The sequence below is a fragment of the Callithrix jacchus genome, chromosome 9 (assembly GCF_049354715.1).
Source record: "Callithrix jacchus isolate 240 chromosome 9, calJac240_pri, whole genome shotgun sequence".
Classification (NCBI taxonomy): domain Eukaryota; kingdom Metazoa; phylum Chordata; class Mammalia; order Primates; family Cebidae; genus Callithrix; species Callithrix jacchus.
This window is the reverse complement of record NC_133510.1, coordinates 2,446,850-2,469,119: the sequence shown is the minus strand read 5'-3', so window position 1 is coordinate 2,469,119 and position 22,270 is coordinate 2,446,850. Positions and strand designations below refer to the sequence as shown.

At 51.0% G+C, this 22,270-nt stretch overlaps 1 protein-coding gene across 17 annotated transcripts in view; it reads right to left on the bottom strand.

The window, feature by feature from the left end:
- PFKM (phosphofructokinase, muscle) overlaps positions 1-22,270 on the bottom strand; it is a 52,115-nt gene that overhangs the window by 6,750 nt on the left and 23,095 nt on the right. For all 17 annotated transcript variants that reach the window (XM_078338192.1, XM_078338197.1, XM_078338207.1 and 14 more), the window contains 15 exons: positions 18,364-18,437; positions 17,449-17,526; positions 15,492-15,681; positions 14,921-15,086; positions 14,159-14,203; positions 13,625-13,733; positions 13,417-13,512; positions 13,072-13,164; positions 11,475-11,600; positions 6,453-6,517; positions 5,892-5,955; positions 4,946-5,095; positions 4,444-4,514; positions 4,003-4,090; positions 3,206-3,358 (listed from right to left, as the gene is read on the bottom strand). In XM_078338192.1, coding sequence (XP_078194318.1) covers positions 3,206-3,358; positions 4,003-4,090; positions 4,444-4,514; positions 4,946-5,095; positions 5,892-5,955; positions 6,453-6,517; positions 11,475-11,600; positions 13,072-13,164; positions 13,417-13,512; positions 13,625-13,733; positions 14,159-14,203; positions 14,921-15,086; positions 15,492-15,681; positions 17,449-17,526; positions 18,364-18,437 — 1,568 coding nt within the window. The remainder of the gene's footprint in view (positions 1-3,205; positions 3,359-4,002; positions 4,091-4,443; positions 4,515-4,945; positions 5,096-5,891; positions 5,956-6,452; positions 6,518-11,474; positions 11,601-13,071; positions 13,165-13,416; positions 13,513-13,624; positions 13,734-14,158; positions 14,204-14,920; positions 15,087-15,491; positions 15,682-17,448; positions 17,527-18,363; positions 18,438-22,270) is intronic.

Below are 22,270 nucleotides of genomic sequence, written 5' to 3'. Positions count from 1 at the left end.
GCGGGCTCTCACCGTACAGATAGTATTGAGCGCCAAAAGGGATGGAAGGGGCGGTGGGCTCTCACCGTACAGATAGTATTGAGCGCCAAAAGGGATGGAAGGGGCGGCGGGCTCTCACCGTACAGATAGTATTGAGCGCCAAAAGGGATGGAAGGGGCGGTGGGCTCTCACCGTACAGATAGTATTGAGCGCCAAAAGGGATGGAAGGGGCGGTGGGCTCTCACCGTACAGATAGATAGTATTGAGCGCCAAAAGGGATGGAAGGGGCGGCGGGCTCTCACCGTACAGATGATAGTACTGAGCGCCAAAAGGGATGGAAGGGGCGGCGGGCTCTCACCGTACAGATAGTATTGAGCACCAACAGGGGTGGAAGGGGCGGCGGGCTCTCACCGTACAGATAGTATTGAGCACCAACAGGGATGGAAGGGGCGGCGGGCTCTCACCGTACAGATAGTATTGAGCACCAACAGGGGTGGAAGGGGCGGCGGGCTCTCACCGTACAGATAGATAGTATTGAGCGCCAACAGGGGTGGAAGGGGCGGTGGGCTCTCACCGTACAGATAGATAGTATTGAGCACCAACAGGGGTGGAAGGGGCGGCGGGCTCTCACCGTACAGATAGTATTGAGCGCCAAAAGGGATGGAAGGGGCGGCGGGCTCTCACCGTACAGATAGTATTGAGCGCCAAAAGGGATGGAAGGGGCGGCGGGCTCTCACCTTACAGATAGTATTGAGCGCCAAAAGGGATGGAAGGGGCGGTGGGCTCTCACCGTACAGATAGATAGTATTGAGCGCCAAAAGGGATGGAAGGGGCGGTGGGCTCTCACCGTACAGATAGATAGTATTGAGCACCAACAGGGGTGGAAGGGGCGGCGGGCTCTCACCGTACAGATAGTATTGAGCGCCAAAAGGGATGGAAGGGGCGGCGGGCTCTCACCGTACAGATAGTATTGAGCGCCAAAAGGGATGGAAGGGGCGGCGGGCTCTCACCGTACAGATAGTATTGAGCGCCAAAAGGGATGGAAGGGGCGGTGGGCTCTCACCGTACAGATAGTATTGAGCACCAACAGGGGTGGAAGGGGCGGCGGGCTCTCACCGTACAGATAGTATTGAGCGCCAAAAGGGATGGAAGGGGCGGCGGGCTCTCACCGTACAGATAGTATTGAGCGCCAAAAGGGATGGAAGGGGCGGCGGGCTCTCACCGTACAGATAGTATTGAGCACCAACAGGGGTGGAAGGGGCGGCGGGCTCTCACCGTACAGATAGTATTGAGCGCCAAAAGGGATGGAAGGGGCGGTGGGCTCTCACCGTACAGATAGATAGTATTGAGCGCCAACAGGGGTGGAAGGGGCGGCGGGCTCTCACCGTACAGATAGTATTGAGCGCCAAAAGGGATGGAAGGGGCGGCGGGCTCTCACCGTACAGATAGTATTGAGCACCAACAGGGGTGGAAGGGGCGGCGGGCTCTCACCGTACAGATAGTATTGAGCGCCAAAAGGGATGGAAGGGGCGGCGGGCTCTCACCGTACAGATAGTATTGAGCACCAACAGGGGTGGAAGGGGCGGCGGGCTCTCACCGTACAGATAGTATTGAGCGCCAAAAGGGATGGAAGGGGCGGCGGGCTCTCACTGTACAGATAGTATTGAGCGCCAAAAGGGATGGAAGGGGCGGCGGGCTCTCACCGTACAGATGATAGTACTGAGCGCCAACAGGGATGGAAGGGGCGGCGGGCTCTCACCGTACAGATAGTATTGAGCACCAACAGGGGTGGAAGGGGCGGCGGGCTCTCACCGTACAGATAGTATTGAGCGCCAAAAGGGATGGAAGGGGCGGCGGGCTCTCACCGTACAGATAGTATTGAGCGCCAAAAGGGATGGAAGGGGCGGCGGGCTCTCACCGTACAGATAGTATTGAGCACCAACAGGGGTGGAAGGGGCGGCGGGCTCTCACCGTACAGATAGTATTGAGCGCCAAAAGGGATGGAAGGGGCGGTGGGCTCTCACCGTACAGATAGATAGTATTGAGCGCCAACAGGGGTGGAAGGGGCGGCGGGCTCTCACTGTACAGATAGTATTGAGCGCCAAAAGGGATGGAAGGGGCGGCGGGCTCTCACCGTACAGATAGTATTGAGCGCCAACAGGGATGGAAGGGGCGGTGGGCTCTCACCGTACAGATGATAGTACTGAGCGCCAAAAGGGATGGAAGGGGCGGCGGGCTCTCACCGTACAGATGATAGTACTGAGCGCCAACAGGGATGGAAGGGGCGGCGGGCTCTCACCGTACAGATAGTATTGAGCGCCAACAGGGATGGAAGGGGCGGTGGGCTCTCACCGTACAGATGATAGTACTGAGCGCCAAAAGGGATGGAAGGGGCGGCGGGCTCTCACCGTACAGATAGTATTGAGCGCCAACAGGGGTGGAAGGGGCGGCGGGCTCTCACCGTACAGATAGTATTGAGCGCCAACAGGGGTGGAAGGGGCGGCGGGCTCTCACCGTACAGATAGTATTGAGCGCCAAAAGGGATGGAAGGGGCGGTGGGCTCTCACCGTACAGATAGTATTGAGCGCCAACAGGGATGGAAGGGGCGGCGGGCTCTCACCGTACAGATAGTATTGAGCACCAACAGGGATGGAAGGGGCGGCGGGCTCTCACCGTACGGATAGATAGTATTGAGCGCCAAAAGGGATGGAAGGGGCGGTGGGCTCTCACCGTACGGATAGATAGTATTGAGCACCAACAGGGATGGAAGGGGCGGCGGGCTCTCACCGTACGGATAGATAGTATTGAGCGCCAAAAGGGATGGAAGGGGCGGCGGGCTCTCACCGTACGGATAGATAGTATTGAGCACCAAAAGGGATGGAAGGGGCGGTGGGCTCTCACCGTACGGATAGATAGTATTGAGCACCAACAGGGGTGGAAGGGGCGGCGGGCTCTCACCGTACAGATAGTATTGAGCGCCAAAAGGGATGGAAGGGGCGGTGGGCTCTCACCGTACAGATAGTATTGAGCGCCAAAAGGGATGGAAGGGGCGGCGGGCTCTCACGTACAGATAGTATTGAGCGCCAAAAGGGATGGAAGGGGCGGTGGGCTCTCACCGTACAGATAGTATTGAGCGCCAACAGGGATGGAAGGGGCGGCGGGCTCTCACCGTACAGATAGATAGTATTGAGCGCCAACAGGGGTGGAAGGGGCGGTGGGCTCTCACCGTACAGATAGTATTGAGCGCCGTGTCGGCCCCGATGCTGAAGTCTGAACCAGGGACGTTGTTGGAGACTGTAGCGGGAATGACCACAAACGGGATGCAGAGCTCATCAAACTGCTTCCGGCCCTCCATCAGCTCCAGACCCCCGGTGTACGCCTGGGAGGAAAAGAGCACAAGGGCAGGATTGGGCAGGATTGGACGGAGGGAGGAGGTGGGAGGGGAGGAGGAAATGGGTGGGACTAGGGGGAGGGAGGAGGTGGGAGGGGGAGGAGGAAATGGGCAGGATTGGGGGGAGGGGAGGAGGTGGGAGGGGAGGAGGAAATGGGCGGGATTGGGGGGAGGGAAGGAGGTGGGGGGAGAGGAAGAAATGGGCGGGACTGGGGGAGGGGAGGAGGTGGGGGGAGAGGACGAAATGGGCGGGATAGGAAAGGGGAAGAGGTGGGGGGAGAGGAGGAAATGGGTGGGATTGGGGGGAGGGGAGGAGGTGGGGAGAGAGGAGGAAATGGGCGGGATTGGGGGTAGGGGAGGAGGTGGGAGGGAGAGGAGAAAATGGGCGGGATTGAGGGGAGGGGAGGAGGTGGGAGGGAGAGGAGGAAATGGGCGGGATTGGGGGGAAGGGCAGGAGGTGGGAGGGAGAGGAGGAAATGGGCGGGATTGGGGGTAGGGGAGGAGGTGGGAGGGAGAGGAGGAAATGGGCGGGATTGGGAGGAGGGGAGGTGGGAGGGAGCGGAGGAAATGGGCGGGATTCCGGGGAGGGAGAGGAGGTGGGAGGGAGAGGAGGAATGGCGGTGGGCACCCACCTCAAAGCCCCCAATGATGACGAGGCCCTGGATATTAAACTTGGTTATATTGGCACTGATCTGCTCAAAGCTCTTCTTGGGTAGAGTCCTAGTTGACCAGTGATGGAGGAGAGGAGAAGGGGAATTGGAATTTGGGGAAGAGACAGGAAAATTGAGGGGGAGAAAAGCCAGAGTTAGAGGCACTTAATTTGTAATTTCTTGACTTGTTCCCCCCTCCCTAACCCACCCTGTCTGTCCTATGCAAGGACATATACTGGAGCTCTAAATTGCCAGAGCTGCTCAAAGATGTTGAGATGGGCATGTTTGCCCTCATGGCAGCAACTGTGAGCTTGTGGGTAGAGGACCCAGACAACAGGGTGGTTGAAGCAGACCCTGGCATAATGAACCGATGCCCACATCCAAGGGCAACTTTAAGAGGTGACTGGGAGGAGGTGCCCTTACCTTTTAGTCCCAAGTTTGGAACCACCTTGGCCAGTCCAGCCCCCAACATAGCTCCAGCCGGCTTCCTCTATCTGTGGGGAAAGGCCACAGAGCTCTGCACAGGGCTAAAGCACGAGGAGCCCTGTGTGGAGCTGATGCCACTGCTTGGGTTCTAACCCTACCCCTGGGTCCCCCTTGGTTGGAAGAGATACCCCAGGTATTAGCCTTTCCCCACGCACTGAACTACCCTTACTGCTCATTCCCAAATATTTCATCTGCCTCTGCCAGGCACTGTGCTGAGCTTTGGGACAGAGGATTAAATAAGACCCGTTGTTTGCAACGGCTCATCCCAGTCATTCCTAACATTAAATATCTACTTCTGTCTGGACCCTGAGAGAGGAGAGAGAGGCAGTAAGGAACAGGGGAGCCAAGAGGATGCACAGGTCATTCCTGCTACACTTAGTTTCCCATGACCATGCCTGGGTCCCAGAATATGTGCCCTCCTTCCTTTTAGTCCCCATACCTGCCCCTTGGCCAGGCCCTCGAAACCATCATGGACGACGAGCACTCGGTTGCCCTGGATGAGGCCAATCCTCACGGTGGAGCGAACAGCAGCATTCATTCCTGCAGCCGGGGCCCCCACGTTCATCACAGCCACTGTGTGTGAACCACTCTGTACAGGAGGAAGCAGGGCAAGAGGAGGACAGCAGCCCCGCAGGGGAGCAGGGAGGTGCTCAGGAAAGGAGGCAGAACTCTGAGTCTTTGTCGTCCCGGGATCGGGGCATCTCCCTGAGACAACACACCCCACTCCCAAGGAATGCCAGCACAGCTGCTTCCACAAACTATGGAAGCAAGATTCTTGATCACAGATCAGTAAATAAAGCTGCTGTCCCTCATCTCAGATATCATTATTATACAGGGAATGAGAGGCCTTCCAGAGCAGCCCTTCCCAAGGTATGATCCTTGGATCGCCTGCATCAGAACCCACTGAAGGAGCCTGTTAAACCTCCATATTCCTGGCCTCTACCCAGATCTGAATCTCCTCTGAGAGAGGGGCCCAGGAGTTTGCATGTTTAATAAGCAATCCAGACAATTCTGACATATCCTCAATATTGAGAAGCGCTACTCCAATGGAAGAGGTGGCTCGGATATATTTAGACGTGATTATTCCCAGATTTTCCCAGAGAAAAAGTACATGAGCCCTGTTTCCCATTTGTTGCCTATCTTGCCAGTCCTGAAGTAGGCATGGGTCTTGTGTTAGAAGTACCCAGGTACACTAAGAAGGGGGCTAGTATCTGGGGTGGTTAAGAGGAAATCTTTCTAACAGGGCCAAGGGCCCAGCACTGAAGATGAGAGTAGGGCAGAGAAGTTGGCAAGGCTTACGTTGCATGGACTGTGGTAGCCCTTTATGAAGAGAGACTGGGGGAGAGAAAAGGAAAAGGAGAAAGGGCAGGTCAAGTTGCCAGTACCTTAGATACCGGGGGTCTGACATGAGCTAGAAGCTTGTACACCTCCCAGTTGTTCATGAAGCTCCTGCAGGAAGTACGGATAGAGAGAGGTGTCTTCAGGCCATTCCCCAAAGCTAGCAGCCACAGGGATCCTGGTCTGAAATTTTGCTCCCAGAGGGAAATTCCACAGGGCGAAACTCTGAGGACAGAACTGGGGCAGGGCAGGGACAGGGCAGTGGCTGCAAAGGGGCCACTAGTTCATCAAACACTCTCTCAGCACTGTTCTCCAGGCACCGCGCTCAGCACAAGAGACTGTCCCTTGTCTAGAGAAACGTATCATCTAGCTGGGGCCCACATATAGAAATAACACGATAAAAGGTTGATTGCCAGGGAGAGCATCCCTGAGATGAACTGAGCCTGCCAGTCACCTCACAACTCATTTTCTTAGGCAATAAACTGCTGCAGAGAGAACAAGAAAAGGAGGCAGCAGAAGCTCATGTTTTGGGCCTGGAACCACGGAGATCTTTGGCTCCGTTCTGGCATCTGGTTTCTGTAGCCAGTAAGTTCCCGTCGCTTCCTCACCGGCCTCTCAGCTTCATGGCTTCGTCAAATTTCTTGTCATCCATGGCCTTGGTCACATCTTTAGTCTGCGGGGAGAGCACAGTGACAGTTTCGCCTCCAGGGCAGGATTCTGAACGGCTGGATTTCTATCCCACAGTTGAACTCTCTCCATCTCCGGGATCTTGACTAGATCCTGCCCAGCCTACACCCCACCTTTCCTATGCCCCTAAATGCTCACAGAAGTATTTTTGTTTTTCCTGAGTTTTCTAAGTAATGAGCAGCAAAAGAATCACTGAATGTATGCTCTGTTTATTTTATTTTCCTTTGAGAGGGAGTCTTGCTCTGTCACCAAGGCTGAAGTGCAGTGGTATGATCTTGGCTCACTACACCCTCCTCCTCCCAGGTTCAAGCAGTTCTCCTGCCTCAGCCTCCCGAACAGCTGGGACTACAGGCACGTGCCACTATGCCCGACTATTTTATTTTGTATTTTTAGCAGAGATGGCGTTTCACCATGTTAGCCAGATGGTCTTGATATCCTGACCTCATGATCCGCCTGCCTCAGTCTCCCAAGGTGCTGGGATTACAGGTGTGAGCCACTGCGCCCGGCTCTGAACACTCTGGAGGAGTGCTCACTGACATATAGAATCTTCATTCCACACCCAGTTCCCCAGCCTTAGAGCAGCCTCTAAACTTATGAGTAAATAAAGTTCCTGCAGGGCGCAGTGGCTCACGCCTGTAATCCCAGCACTTTGGGAGGCCGAGGCGGGTGGATCACGAGGTCAAGCGATTGAGACCATCCTGGTCAACAAGGTGAAACCCCGTCTCTACTAAAAATACAAAAAATTAGCTGCGCATGGTGCACGTGCCTGTAATTCCAGCTACTCAGGAGGCTGAGGCAGGAGAACTGCCTGAACCCAGGAGGCGGAGGTTGCGGTGAGCCGAGATCGCACCATTGCACTCCAGCCTGGGTAACAAGAGCGAAACTCTGTCTCAAAACAACAACAACAAAAAATAAAGTTCCTACAGGTAACCCAGTTAGGAAGAAGGACTGATTCCTGCCATGTGCTTTTCAGCTCTGTGGGCAGGGCCTTTGCTCTGGAGCTTTTACAGATACATTTCCAAGCAAGGCTGCAGGTCACTGGGACTCCTGAGTCTCAGAGAGGAGGAAGCCGGGAGATGGGGAGCAATTAAACGAGCCTCAGAACCAGGTCAGACTCCAGCTCCCGCTCTCAGCCACCATGTTCGCTCTATGGTATCAGAGGAGTGATTCCTTCGTAATAAAGGCCACCATTTCCTGGCGGTCAACCTTTGCTAGGTACTGCATCAGATGCTAACATAGCTTATCTCCAATCCTTACAATAACCCTCAACGAGAGCACTAGTAACCTTATGCTGGTTTAGAGAAACATGTTCAAGATAGAACTCAGAGACAAAAGGTACCCAGCTAGAATTTAATATTCTCCTGTTGTTAATAAAGTTGGGAGAAATACTTCATTATTCTTCCAATAAAAAGACGATAAAAAGGTTTGAGATTGTATATTACGAGATCCTGGATTTTATTACTAAGGAAGATGTAGGGTCTCCCACCTTCCTTAGGAACGTTTTACAGATGGGAACACTGAAGATTAGAGAGGTTCCAGCCCCTGCGGAAAGCCCGCTGTGCTCTTTCCCCATGTCTCCTGCTGCACCATCCTGCCTTTCCACTTCCTAAAGCCCACTGTGCTCTTTCCCCATGTCTCCTGCTGCACCATCCTGCCTTTCCACTTCCTAAAGCCCAATGCTCTTTCCCCATGTCTCCTGCTGCCCCATCCTGCCTTTCCACTTCCTAAAGCCCAATGCTCTTTCCCCATGTCTCCTGCTGCCCCATCCTGCCTTTCCACTTCCTAAAGCCCACTGTGCTCTTTCCCCATGTCTCCTGCTGCACCATCCTGCCTTTCCACTTCCTAAAGCCCACTGTGCTCTTTCCCCACGTCTCCTGCTGCCCCATCCTGCCTTTCCACTTCCTAAAGCCCAATGCTCTTTCCCCACGTCTCCTGCTGCACCATCCTGCCTTTCCACTTCCTAAAGCCCACTGTGCTCTTTCCCCACGTCTCCTGCTGCCCCATCCTGCCTTTCCACTTCCTAAAGCCCACTGTGCTCTTTCCCCACGTCTCCTGCTGCCCCATCCTGCCTTTCCACTTCCTAAAGCCCAATGCTCTTTCCCCACGTCTCCTGCTGCCCCATCCTGCCTTTCCACTTCCTAAAGCCCAATGCTCTTTCCCCACGTCTCCTGCTGCACCATCCTGCCTTTCCACTTCCTAAAGCCCACTGTGCTCTTTCCCCACGTCTCCTGCTGCACCATCCTGCCTTTCCACTTCCTAAAGCCCACTGTGCTCTTTCCCCACGTCTCCTGCTGCACCATCCTGCCTTTCCACTTCCTAAAGCCCACTGTGCTCTTTCCCCACGTCTCCTGCTGCACCATCCTGCCTTTCCACTTCCTAAAGCCCACTGTGCTCTTTCCCCACGTCTCCTGCTGCACCATCCTGCCTTTCCACTTCCTAAAGCCCACTGTGCTCTTTCCCCACGTCTCCTGCTGCACCATCCTGCCTTTCCACTTCCTAAAGCCCACTGTGCTCTTTCCCCACGTCTCCTGCTGCCCCATCCTGCCTTTCCACTTCCTAAAGCCCAATGCTCTTTCCCCACGTCTCCTGCCGCACCATCCTGCCTTTCCACTTCCTAAAGCCCAATGCTCTTTCCCCACGTCTCCTGCTGCCCCATCCTGCCTTTCCACTTCCTAAAGCCCAATGCTCTTTCCCCACGTCTCCTGCTGCACCATCCTGCCTTTCCACTTCCTAAAGCCCACTGTGCTCTTTCCCCACGTCTCCTGCTGCCCCATCCTGCCTTTCCACTTCCTAAAGCCCAATGCTCTTTCCCCACGTCTCCTGCCGCACCATCCTGCCTTTCCACTTCCTAAAGCCCAATGCTCTTTCCCCACGTCTCCTGCTGCCCCATCCTGCCTTTCCACTTCCTAAAGCCCAATGCTCTTTCCCCACGTCTCCTGCTGCACCATCCTGCCTTTCCACTTCCTAAAGCCCACTGTGCTCTTTCCCCACGTCTCCTGCTGCCCCATCCTGCCTTTCCACTTCCTAAAGCCCAATGCTCTTTCCCCACGTCTCCTGCTGCACCATCCTGCCTTTCCACTTCCTAAAGCCCACTGTGCTCTTTCCCCATGTCTCCTGCTGCCCCATCCTGCCTTTCCACTTCCTAAAGCCCAATGCTCTTTCCCCACGTCTCCTGCTGCACCATCCTGCCTTTCCACTTCCTAAAGCCCACTGTGCTCTTTCCCCATGTCTCCTGCTGCCCCATCCTGCCTTTCCACTTCCTAAAGCCCACTGTGCTCTTTCCCCACGTCTCCTGCTGCACCATCCTGCCTTTCCACTTCCTAAAGCCCAATGCTCTTTCCCCACGTCTCCTGCTGCACCATCCTGCCTTTCCACTTCCTAAAGCCCACTGTGCTCTTTCCCCACGTCTCCTGCTGCACCATCCTGCCTTTCCACTTCCTAAAGCCCACTGTGCTCTTTCCCCACGTCTCCTGCTGCACCATCCTGCCTTTCCACTTCCTAAAGCCCAATGCTCTTTCCCCACGTCTCCTGCCGCACCATCCTGCCTTTCCACTTCCTAAAGCCCAATGCTCTTTCCCCACGTCTCCTGCTGCACCATCCTGCCTTTCCACTTCCTAAAGCCCACTGTGCTCTTTCCCCACGTCTCCTGCTGCCCCATCCTGCCTTTCCACTTCCTAAAGCCCAATGCTCTTTCCCCACGTCTCCTGCCGCACCATCCTGCCTTTCCACTTCCTAAAGCCCAATGCTCTTTCCCCACGTCTCCTGCTGCCCCATCCTGCCTTTCCACTTCCTAAAGCCCAATGCTCTTTCCCCACGTCTCCTGCCGCACCATCCTGCCTTTCCACTTCCTAAAGCCCAATGCTCTTTCCCCACGTCTCCTGCTGCCCCATCCTGCCTTTCCACTTCCTAAAGCCCAATGCTCTTTCCCCACGTCTCCTGCTGCACCATCCTGCCTTTCCACTTCCTAAAGCCCACTGTGCTCTTTCCCCATGTCTCCTGCTGCCCCATCCTGCCTTTCCACTTCCTAAAGCCCAATGCTCTTTCCCCACGTCTCCTGCTGCACCATCCTGCCTTTCCACTTCCTAAAGCCCACTGTGCTCTTTCCCCATGTCTCCTGCTGCCCCATCCTGCCTTTCCACTTCCTAAAGCCCAATGCTCTTTCCCCACGTCTCCTGCTGCACCATCCTGCCTTTCCACTTCCTAAAGCCCACTGTGCTCTTTCCCCATGTCTCCTGCTGCCCCATCCTGCCTTTCCACTTCCTAAAGCCCAATGCTCTTTCCCCACGTCTCCTGCTGCCCCATCCTGCCTTTCCACTTCCTAAAGCCCAATGCTCTTTCCCCACGTCTCCTGCTGCCCCATCCTGCCTTTCCACTTCCTAAAGCCCAATGCTCTTTCCCCACGTCTCCTGCTGCCCCATCCTGCCTTTCCACTTCCTAAAGCCCAATGCTCTTTCCCCATGTCTCCTGCTGCCCCATCCTGCCTTTCCACTTCCTAAAGCCCAATGCTCTTTCCCCACGTCTCCTGCTGCCCCATCCTGCCTTTCCACTTCCTAAAGCCCAATGCTCTTTCCCCATGTCTCCTGCTGCCCCATCCTGCCTTTCCACTTCCTAAAGCCCGCTGTGCTCTTTCCCCATGTCTCCTGCTGCACCATCCTGCCTTTCCACTTCCTAAAGCCCACTGTGCTCTTTCCCCACGTCTCCTGCTGCACCATCCTGCCTTTCCACTTCCTAAAGCCCACTGTGCTCTTTCCCCACGTCTCCTGCTGCACCATCCTGCCTTTCCACTTCCTAAAGCCCAATGCTCTTTCCCCACGTCTCCTGCCACACCATCCTGCCTTTCCACTCCCTCCTACACCAGTGGCCCTAGCCGCTCGTCTCATGCCCCATGAGCTCCAACACAGGGGCTTGAGACTGTTAAGAAGGTGTTTAGAATCAGTACTTACCACCTGGACACATTCCATGAGGGGCAGGCGCACAGCCTGGTTCCCAGAGAGGCTCACTACACAGGCTGGGGTATCTGGAGTCCCCTCCAAAAGTGCCATCACTGCTTCGACACCCATCCTGCTGCCCTGCAGGAGCCCGGAGAAAAAAGACAGTCTGGCTCAGGCTGCCCCATTTTGGCTCAGCCTCAAAAGTCAGGATACTCGAGGCCTTTTCCAAATCACAAGACTGAGTCTCACATTTAAGAACTGCAGCAAATAACTTACTGGGCTTTACCTCCCCAAACAGATTTCATCTAAAGCTTGATGACTCTGTATTCTTGCTATCAGAGCCCCAGAGATGCTACTTAGTTCTAGAGAAACATGCCCACTATAGCAATCAACAGGATTACTGGGGCTTACTAATATTCCCTTTTCATTGACAAAACAAGTAGGAGATCGCTTTGCTCTTCCAATGAGAATAGGGTAAAAGGGTTTAGGCTGAGTGTCTAAGGTTGGAGCTCAACATTTTCACTGATGCTCAGAGCTCTGAGACACTGCCCCTCAATACAGACAGACGTTTCACTGAGGAGGACAGACAGACATTTATTTTCATTAAAAAAATAAAGAAAACAGTGATGACCTCAAATGCTGGTAAGGATGAAAACAAAACAGGTCATTTATAAATTGCTGATGGAAATTAAAATGGTACAGCTATTCTGGAAACCGCTGGGCAGTATCTTTAAAAAATGTTTTTATAAGAAACAAAAAACCACCGTACAACCCAACTGAACTCCTGGGCAATTACTCTGCAGAAATGAAAATTTAAATTCACACAGAAAGCTGTACACAAATGTTCATAGTTGCTGTATCCCTAATAGCCAAAAATTGAAAACAATTCAAGTGTCTGAATGATATAACAAACTGTAATATGTCCACTCCATGAAGTACTTACTGCTCTGTAAAAAACAACAAACAACGCCTTGGATAAATACCTAGAAAATTAAACTAAGTGGAAAAAAAGCCAATCCTGAAGGGCTGCATATTACACAATTCCTTTATATAATATACATGAGGTTAAAAATCATAGACAAAGAGACAGATGAGTAGTTGCCGGAGGTTCAGAATGAGAAGAGGATGGGTGGGGTAAAGTGCATGTGGCTGTAGAAGAGCAACATGAGACACACTGTGGTAACAGAAACGTTCTGCAGCTTGACTGTATCAATGTCAATATCCTGGGCATGATATTGTACTGTAGTTTTTCAAGACGCTACCATTGAGGGAAACTGGGAAAAGGGTGTGCAGACTATCTTTGTATAATTCTGTACAACCGAATGTGAATCTATAATTATCTCAAAAATCTTATTAAAAATATGTGAAACGAAACTAAGAGATATTCCTCCTCACCATTAGGAAAGCATAGTCCCTCATCATTTTTGTAACAGAAGAGAGCCCTCAATATCTGGGAACAGGTCAGTGGTCACTGCAGCCCACAGGCTGGTGGAGAGGTAGCACAACCAGTGATGTAAGCCCCTGCCTGGGGAAGCGTGCAGCTCTGAGGGAGCAGGACTCCAAGGTTGAGGGTTTTAAGGCATAAGGGCCACAGAGCCCAGTGACTTACCAGAATTCTGTCAAAGGCCGATGGCGTCCCACCCCTCTGCACATGCCCCAAGACAGTGACCCGGGTGTCGTATCCCAAACGCTTTACCACCAGCTGAAGGGACCAAGACAGGGGCAGAGAGAGGGTTAGGCAGAGTCAAAGGAAGAAAACAAGCAGGGACTTGGGTAAACCATGGACAGTTCAGCCTTTTGTCTTCTAATGGTTCTTTGTGGGTGGAAACCAGGGGCAGGGACCCAGGGAGAGATGTGCAGAAGAGCCAAGGGGAGAAGCAGTGTCAGGAGACCCAGAAGCCGGAAGGGAATGGGCTATGCAGTCTAAGGCCTCTCTGCTTTCATTTATACGAACATTCTTGATGTCTTCTGAGGTGATTGGTTTTCCATTCTTGTCAATTGCACCCTCGGCCACAATGATGATGTTGAGGCGGGAACCGCGGGTCCTTGTCTGGTTGAGAACAAAGGGTAAAATGGTCCATGGATTGAAGCTGATGGTGGGAAACAGACTATCGGTGGGAGAGGAGGAGGGAATTCTTAAGGGCAAAATAAAGTGCCAATACCTCGCTGAGTCGGCGACAAAGGTGTTCCTCCCAGTCATCATCTGGTGGACATTCAGGAATAAAAACCCAGTCGGCCCCACAGGACAGAGAGGTAACAAGGGCCAGATATCTGAGATGAGAGCCAGAAGCATCACGCTAGAAGTTGTACTCCACAAATAACCTCATCCACACCCAACAAGTTCTCCTAGTCCTCACGGTTGATAAAAGGTCTGGAGAGCCTCCATTTTATTCTTGGGGTGAGGATAAGAGCACCAGGGCCCCTCAGTGAGATTCTGTCTCTAAAGGACACCTGCCACAGTGGCCTCCAATCTCAGAGCACTGCCTACTCTTTACACAAAGCACGTGCCTGAGTACATGCACATGTGCCTGTGTGGGGATGCAACGAAGAGGGACGGAGGTAGAAAAGGGAACAACAGCACAAGGAGCATGTGTAGAGCAGATCTGCTGCTACTGAGAGACCTCACTGGACTCTGGGGAAAAGGAGAGGGTTACTGCTAGGTCCATGGGATACATGAGTCAGGAGGAGGATCTTACCCACAGTGGCGGCCCATCACTTCTAACACAAATGTCCTCTGGTGGCTGCAACAGACAGACACAGGATATAGTCCAGGTCACCCTATGGCCAAGATCAAGCCTCCACCACATCTAGGCCAATTACCCTCTCTGAGAGACACATGTATACTGCCAGGTTCTAGCAGGGTTCCTGAGACCAGGAAGAACTAGGGGAAATAATTTAGCCACAAGGTATCCTTCCTAGGTCTGAGAAAACACAGCAGCAGAAGGTGTCTATACAGAGGCTCTGTTCCAGCGAGGAACTGGGTCAGGGAAGGGAGGAGAGAAAAGGATAAAAAGTCAAGGAAGGACTGGACTAAACTGGAATCCTCCAGGACTACCCTCTGTGCTCCCATTCTACGTTGCCTCCCACTCCGTCCCCTTATCTCTGAGCAGTGGTGGTCAGAGCACCTATACTTTCTATGATATGGCTGGAAAGGGTAGCTCATGTATGGGCTCCCTAGATTTGCCCAGTATGAAGAATAACCATTCAGGAGACCCCAAAGATATGAAAGACCTCACAGCTGCATATGTGGACAGTGGGCTGGACAGTGACAAATCGATATCATTTAGGGAGCAGTGGAATTTCAGCGCTCTAGACAATTTTCAGTTAAAAATCATGTGCTAGCCCCAGAAAACTGGTCATTATAGCTGTTCAGACACTTAGCTCTTCAGCAGCCTGTAGCCCTTTAACCTGACCTAGCGGCCATCTTCTTATACTGCCTACCTGCCGAGTCCCCTCACCTCTGAGCAGTGGTAGTGATGGCATCTACGATCTCTATGATCCGGTGCAGGGCAGAGTCAGTGCCAATGGTCATATCAGTGCCACAGAAGTCGTTGTCAATTGACCCAACCAGGCCCACGATGTTCAGGTAGCTGGACTTCGTAGCCTCCTCATCTGTGATCTTACCTGACAATGGGAAGCAAACCAGGAGCCACTGGGTGAGGTACCTGGCATGCCTAAAGAGGAGACTTCTAGAGAGAGAAGAAGCTCTAGCCAAAAGAAATTGTAGACAATACCAGAAAAAAAAGGGCAAAGACTATCTGTGTCTGGGTAACATTATTCTCCAATGGGAGATAAGGGGGAGGGGTGCGTGGTGTGTGTGTATGTGTGTATGTGTGTATGTGTGAGTGTGTGTGTATGTGTGAGTGTATGTGTGTGTATATGTGTATGTGTGTGTATGTGTGAGTGTGTGTATGTGTGAGTGTGTGTGTAGTGTGAGTGTGTGTATGTGTGTGTGTATGTGTGTGTGTGTGTGTACACCCTTGTACATACTTACACTAATAAGCAACACTGATGTGAACAATGTCTTACCTGCTTTCTGGAGGTCACTCAACAAGTCACTCCACTCAGAACGGAAGGTGTCAGCCCCAGTGAGGCTGCCATCACCCCCAATGACACAGAGATTGGTGATCCCACGTTTCACCAGGTTGTAGGCAGCTCGGAGTCGTCCTTCTCGTTCCCGGAAGTCCTTGCACCGGGCACTTCCAATCACGGTGCCTCCCTTTGGAAGAGGTAGACGTCAGCCCCCAAGGGACAGGGCCCAGCATGCTGAGACGTCCCCACTCCAACACTGTGATGGCCCGGCACAACGTGTGACTCCTTAGAAAGTTCCTTGACATACACTCAAGAATGATCTGCCCCTTCCAAAGGAAAGGGAAATGATGCTGGCTGAGGCATCCTGGGGTCATTCCCACATTTTGCTATACATCTTAGAACACTGCTAAGAACCCCTCTCACTGAAGACTTTGTCATCTGTGACTATCCTAAGGAGAACAAGTGAATAATACATACATGCCTGTTGGCTTCTCAAATAATCTCCAACTTTCGTATCCTAGAAGCAGCGACATCAGTCTTTAGAAATTTTCCCTAATGGCCTGACATTACTGGGTTGTGTCAAAATTATTATTAGGAGTTCATTCCAATGTGTTTTGTGTTATTTTTCCTCTCTATACACTGAGGTTTCTAATTGTACCCAGGTACTACCAATCCTTTCCCCTTTGCTCCTTGCAATCCATGGTGCCAGTGGCAGAGGCCGTAATATCCAGGTATTCACAGGAAAAATAGCTCTAGGTAAAGAAAGTCTTAAAAATACCCCAAGAGAGGTGTCTCTAAGTCCCTGGGAAATTAAGGCTTTCTATACCTGAGAGAAAGTATACTTACCTGAGAGAAGTAAGTATACTTAGGAATTTTTTTTTTGAGACCGAGTTTTGCTCTTGTTACCCAGGCTGGAGTGCAATGGCTCAATCTCTGCTCACCACAACCTCCGCCTTCTGGGTTCAAGCAATTCTCCTGCCTCAGCCTCCCGAGTAGCTGGGATTACAGGCATGCGCCACCATGCTCAGCTAATTTTTTGTATTTTTAGTAGAGACGGGGTTTCACCATGTTGACCAGGATGATCTTGATCTCTTGACCTCGTGATCCACCTGCCTCGGCCTCCCAAAGTGCTGGGATTATAGGTGTGAGCCACCGCGCCCGGCCAGGAATTTTTATAACATATGCACTCCTGGGCAGCCATGACTGTGGGGTACTGGTGGAGAATTCTGGCTCACTCTCACACCGCTTTATCACAAGCACATTACCTAGCAGCTAGGCAGAGCCTTCACTAGACACTGCATATTAAATTTATGCCCACGGATTTTTAGGGAACTGAGCTGAAAAAAGGGGGATACAAATGTAACTTACAGATTTTCAGTAAAACAGCGAATGGTTGTATTTCTATGGGGCTAGCCCACAGTGGGTACACATGAGAAGCCCAGCACAACATGGAGTAAGCAGCACAAAGGGCTGTGCAAATCCTCAGGATACTCTTAGTATTTTTTTGAGACTCTGAAAGGTTGTCTCAGTTCCTTGGTCCTTCAAGTGGTCTGGTTTTCAGGTCACCTCATCTCCATCACATGAGGACTGGCAGATTTCAGCTCTACTTCTGGCTCTGGCTCCAGTCCTCTGGTAAGGTTATTTTCAGGGCCAGACCTTCCCCGTGACCCTAGAGTAAGACCTGCTTACGTGCCAGTCCCCAAAGTCTTGTTTATGAACTTTCCATAAAGAGCAAACTATCCTGTGATCACTTCTCCACCCTCTCCCTGCCCCAGGAAACCAGCGTGATATTTTCAAATGCTAAGAGTAAAGGGCAAATAGGTTCCCTCTCTTGTCACTGAATTTCTTCACATGAAACCACATGACAGGGAATTTGGGAGACCATGAGCCCAAAGCAGAGTGAGATGAAGCAAGGACAGAGCAAATATGAGACAGGGAATTCTCTGGAACATACCAGCTGAAGCATCATCGAAACACTCTCCCAGGTGGCTTCCCTGATGTGATCACCACCATCCACCAGGCCTTGATAACCCTGTGGACACATCATACCTGGTCAGCCCCTGCTAGGCTTCTCCCAGGATCCCTGGGAAGAGGCTGTCTGACAGTCAAGCCACCTCCTCCCATTAGTGAGTCCTGGATGCTCATGAGACCTTCGTATTTAACACAGTACAAAGAAGGGGTGCCAACTTTTGCAATGCTCTCTAGTTCCTCCCAACTTTGAAACCTCAGAATATGGGATATCCTTCCTAACAGTTAATCTTAACTCTTATTTTTGGCTCACACTATCTCCTCCAACCTGCTTCCCAGGGGACCAATGGTAACAGACAGTCTTGATAACCATGGAGAAAAGGAGAAGGGGAGGCTGGTGGGAGGGAAGGAAAGAAATGAGACTTGCTAAGAGACTATAAAATCTGATAGAAGAAAGACCTTATAAGAAGAAGAGTGGGTGAAGCATGGAAAGGTACTGAGAGAAGGGCACAAAAGAGGAGTGAGGAGCTCAGAAAGTTATGCAAACTCCAGAGATACAGCAAGGCTCTTCTCTCCTGGGCTCTACCCCAGGATATACTAAATTTGCTGTAAATACTAACCATTTCCATTTTTTTCTCTGTTGAGAGAGATGAAAGGAACACTGACAGTTACTGTTTCCTTTAGACTGAACAGGCCACATGTAAACCCAGTTTGCAGATGACCGGGTGCAACCATCACTGTTGCAGTCAGGAGGAGGAAGGTGACTTATGGAGACAGGGAGCCAAGGACAATCAAACACAGCAATGTAAGTGGGAGGTAAGGACACAGAACGTGGGAAGAGGGCAGGAGGCAGAATTAGAAGGGGACAGAGAAAGGATGAGGAACAAAGTACAGAACCAACCTCATGGACAAAGAAGACACGGGCGCCGGTGAAAATGCCAACTCGAACCACCGCCCGGACCGCAGCATTCATACCTGTGAGAGGAGGGACAAAAGAAGTCACGGAAAGGTTGCTCCTAAGAAAAGGCACCCTGGAATCCACAGATAGTACATTTGGCTAAAGGTAATGAATCAGTGCTTTCTTTAGTCTTTTCTCTGAATCTGGACTAATTCTCTCATCAAAGTCTTCTGGCCGCCCCACTCCCAGTTACTGCATTCAGTGTTACTGGAGCCTCAGAGAATCTGCATTCACTACTCCCCAAGCTCCCCCCAAAATCCTGCCTTTCCCAAGACCTTTCCTTGATAGGACCACATGGGAAATAATAACAAGAACAATAGAGCATTTTCTTGAATGTGTATTGTGGGCTAGACACTGCCAAGAGCTTGTCAGACATCATCTCACTTAATCCTGCCCATAATCCTGGAGTTGTCTCCAATTTTAAGGTTTTGAAACAAACTCAAAAAGGTCAAGGGGCACAAAGCCAGTACCTTTAGCAAGTTCATATTGAAATTCAAGTTTTCAAGTGCCTAAGTCCACACTATTGCTGACTTGTCCCACTCATCTCAATGGCTGTACTTGGTTTTTTCCTTGCTTTCTGCACTGAATCTAGACGTCAGCTTTACTGGGCATTTCAGGACAAAGACGTGGCTCTCTATGGTTCAGTGACCTGACGAGTCATAGCTTATTCACAAGTTCACAAGTACATCTGTCCTGGACGGCTGATTCTCCCAGTGTACTACACACACACACATGCGCGCACACACACACACCTTTTTTGTGTCACTTGAGTTGGTCTGCTCCTGTGTGTGCTACACAGCTGGGATTCACTAGTTCTCACACTGCCAGAAGAGGTTGTGACTAAGAGTGCAGGAAGAATTAGTGGGGACTCTATTCTCTCACTACCTTCTCCTGGCATTTCCTCAACTAGTCAACAAATATTTGCTAGTCTCTTCCTGTGGCCCTGTATATAAGATGTTTATCCGGAACTTGCAAAGTGTGCTGTAAATCACTCTCTCTCTCTGCTTCCACTGGAGAAAAACTTACGACTAGGGCTGGGCACAGTGGCTCATGCCTGTGATCCCAGTACTTTAGGACGTCAAGCTGGGAAGATTGCTTGAGCCTAGGAGTTCGAGACCAGCCTGGGCAACATAGCAAGACTCCATCTCTAAGAAAATAAATAAATAAAATTAAAACAAAACAAAAACATGGGACTAAAATACAGAGAACGTCCTTTTCCCTTTTTCACAGATGAATATTATCCCTCTCCTAGTACCTGCTCAGTGAAAAGAACTCCCTTCCAGGAGCACTGAGGAAAAGCCAACCCATCCCAGCATACAACACACAGCAGGTGTCCCATGTGTGTGTCTCATATTAGGAGTAATGCACTGACCCTGTGCTAAGCATGGCTTTATTGGTGAGGGAGGGGAGACATTCCTTTCCTACCGTGTACTGTGAGGAGGGGCACACGGTGATGCTCAGGGAATCTTACAGCCATGATAGGTCAACTTCTTGTGAACCGTTTTAGCTACCCTCTCTTAGACATTCTAGCACATAAATTTGTTTCAATCCAAAGTCTGTTCACATTGTCCTTAACCCTGCCTGGAGCAATGTCATATACCAGCAGGCACTAAGGGAGCTAGTAATCAGAAAAATCTGCAGCACCAAACTAAAAACGATCATAAACTTTTGAATAATCCAAAGCTATCAGGAATAGAATGGAATAAAAAAAGATCAAAATGGTTCTTTTCTGCAGGTTGGTATTACATGGCTGTTAGTTCCAATCGAACTGAAGGTCCATTTGTTCACTGAACAAATATTAACTGAACACCTGTCGTGTTCCAGGCACTGTGCTAGGTACTAAGGATACAGCAGTGACCAACGCGGAGTCTGGAAATACCAAGATAAAGAACTCGGCAATGGTGCTCAAGATGTGAATAATTACAGCATGGTCTATTGGTCCCTATAAAAGACATGAGCCAGGCACAATGGTGCACGCCTATAGTCCCAGCCCAGCTACTTGGGAGGCTGAGGCAAGAGGATCACTTGAACCCAGGAGTTAAATCCAGTCTGGGTAACACGGTGAGATCCCATCTCTCAGAGAGAGAGAGAGAGAGAGAGACAGAGAAACAGAGAGAGAGAGAGAGAGAGAAAACTCAGAGAGAGAGAGAGAGAGAGAGAGAAACACACACACACACAGAGAGAAAGAGAGAGAAACAGAGAGAGAGAGAGAGAGAGACAGAAACACAATGCAGTGGAAACAGGGACAAAGAATATCTAAGCCTGCCAAAAGGAAGTCAGAGAAGGTTATACAGAAAAGACAGCATTTGTCCTTAGACCTACAGGACAATTTCCTTAAAAAACTTTTTTAGTCAGGTGTATAATTTGAGGGAGAGGGAATAGCACAAATAAAGGTGAGGGTCAAAACATTACTTTAGGTAATTTGGTATTATAAATAATAAAATATGGCCAGGCATGGTGGCTCACACCTGCAATTCCAGCACTTTGGGAGGCCGAGGGGGCGGATCACGAGGTCAGGAGTTTGAGACCAGCCTGGCCAACATGGTGAAACCCTATCTCTACTAAAAGTACAAAACATTAGATGGGCATGGTGATGCATGCCTGTAATCCCAGCTCCTCAGGAGGCTGAGGCAGGAGTACCGCTTGAACCCAGGAGCAGAGGTTGCAGTGAGCCAAGATCACGCCACTGCATTCCAGCCTGGGCAACAGAGCAAGACTCCATCTCAAAAAAAAAAAAAAAAAAAGAATTACATGGCTGGGCGCGGTGGCTCAAGCCTATAATCCCAGCACTTTGGGAGGCCGAGGCGGGTGGATCACAAGGTCAAGAGATTGAGACCATCCTGGTCAACATGGTGAAAGCCCATCTCTACTAAAAATACAAAAAATTAGCTGAGCACGGTGGCACGTGCCTGTAATCCCAGCTACTCGGGAGGCTGAGGCAGGAGAATTGCCTGAACCCAGGAGGCGGAGGTTGCGGTGAGCCGGGATCGCGCCATTGCACTCCAGCCTGGGTAACGAGTGAAACTCTGTCTCAAATAAAAAAGGAATGTGAAAGGCCTGGACTGGAAGAGTCGCATTTGGGACAAAACAAATACTAGATAGAAGACATCTGGGAAACAGAAGCAACAGGACTTATATCCAGTTGGCAATGTGATTACCTTTCAAGGGTCAGAGAAGGAGAAAATGTCCCATGATTGGCTTAGGCAAAGGGTAAATCGTGGTGCCATTATTTCAGCAGAGGCGGGTTTGGGTTTTGGGAGGTGGGGTGGGGGTGATCCATTCATATTTGGATACGTTGAGTTGGAAGTTCTTGCAGGGCATACATGTGAACATGGAAGAGACGATCTCAAGAGACTATGTGGAATTATAAGGGAAAAGGGCAAGGAATGGAACCCAAGGAAAACCAACGTTGAAGGAATAGTAACGGGAAGGGAGGTTCTGTGATGAAAACGAAGAAGGGGCAGCAAGAAACATAAAAGAACCAGGACTTCACGGTGTCTTAGAAGCCGAAAGAGGTCAGTTTGAAGAAGTGGGAACAGTGCCAAATGCTTTTGATAACTGGTCTAAGGTGGGGCTCCTCCACAGGAGGAAGCTCACTTATGACATCACTAAGGCAAAGCCCCCTGAAATCTAGAAGCCTAGGTTCACACCCTTAAGTTGAAGGCATCAAAACCAAAAGAGCTATGAAGAGGGGGCTTCCCAGTAGCCTGAGGAATAGCCTATGCGTGTGAAAGGAACAGGGTCAGTCAACGCAAAGCCATCGATGCTTTAGGAAAAAAGAATGAAGTCAGCTCAGTAAGATGAGAATAGATATGAAACTCGTTTGTTTTCCAGCCTGTCACAAGTTTTA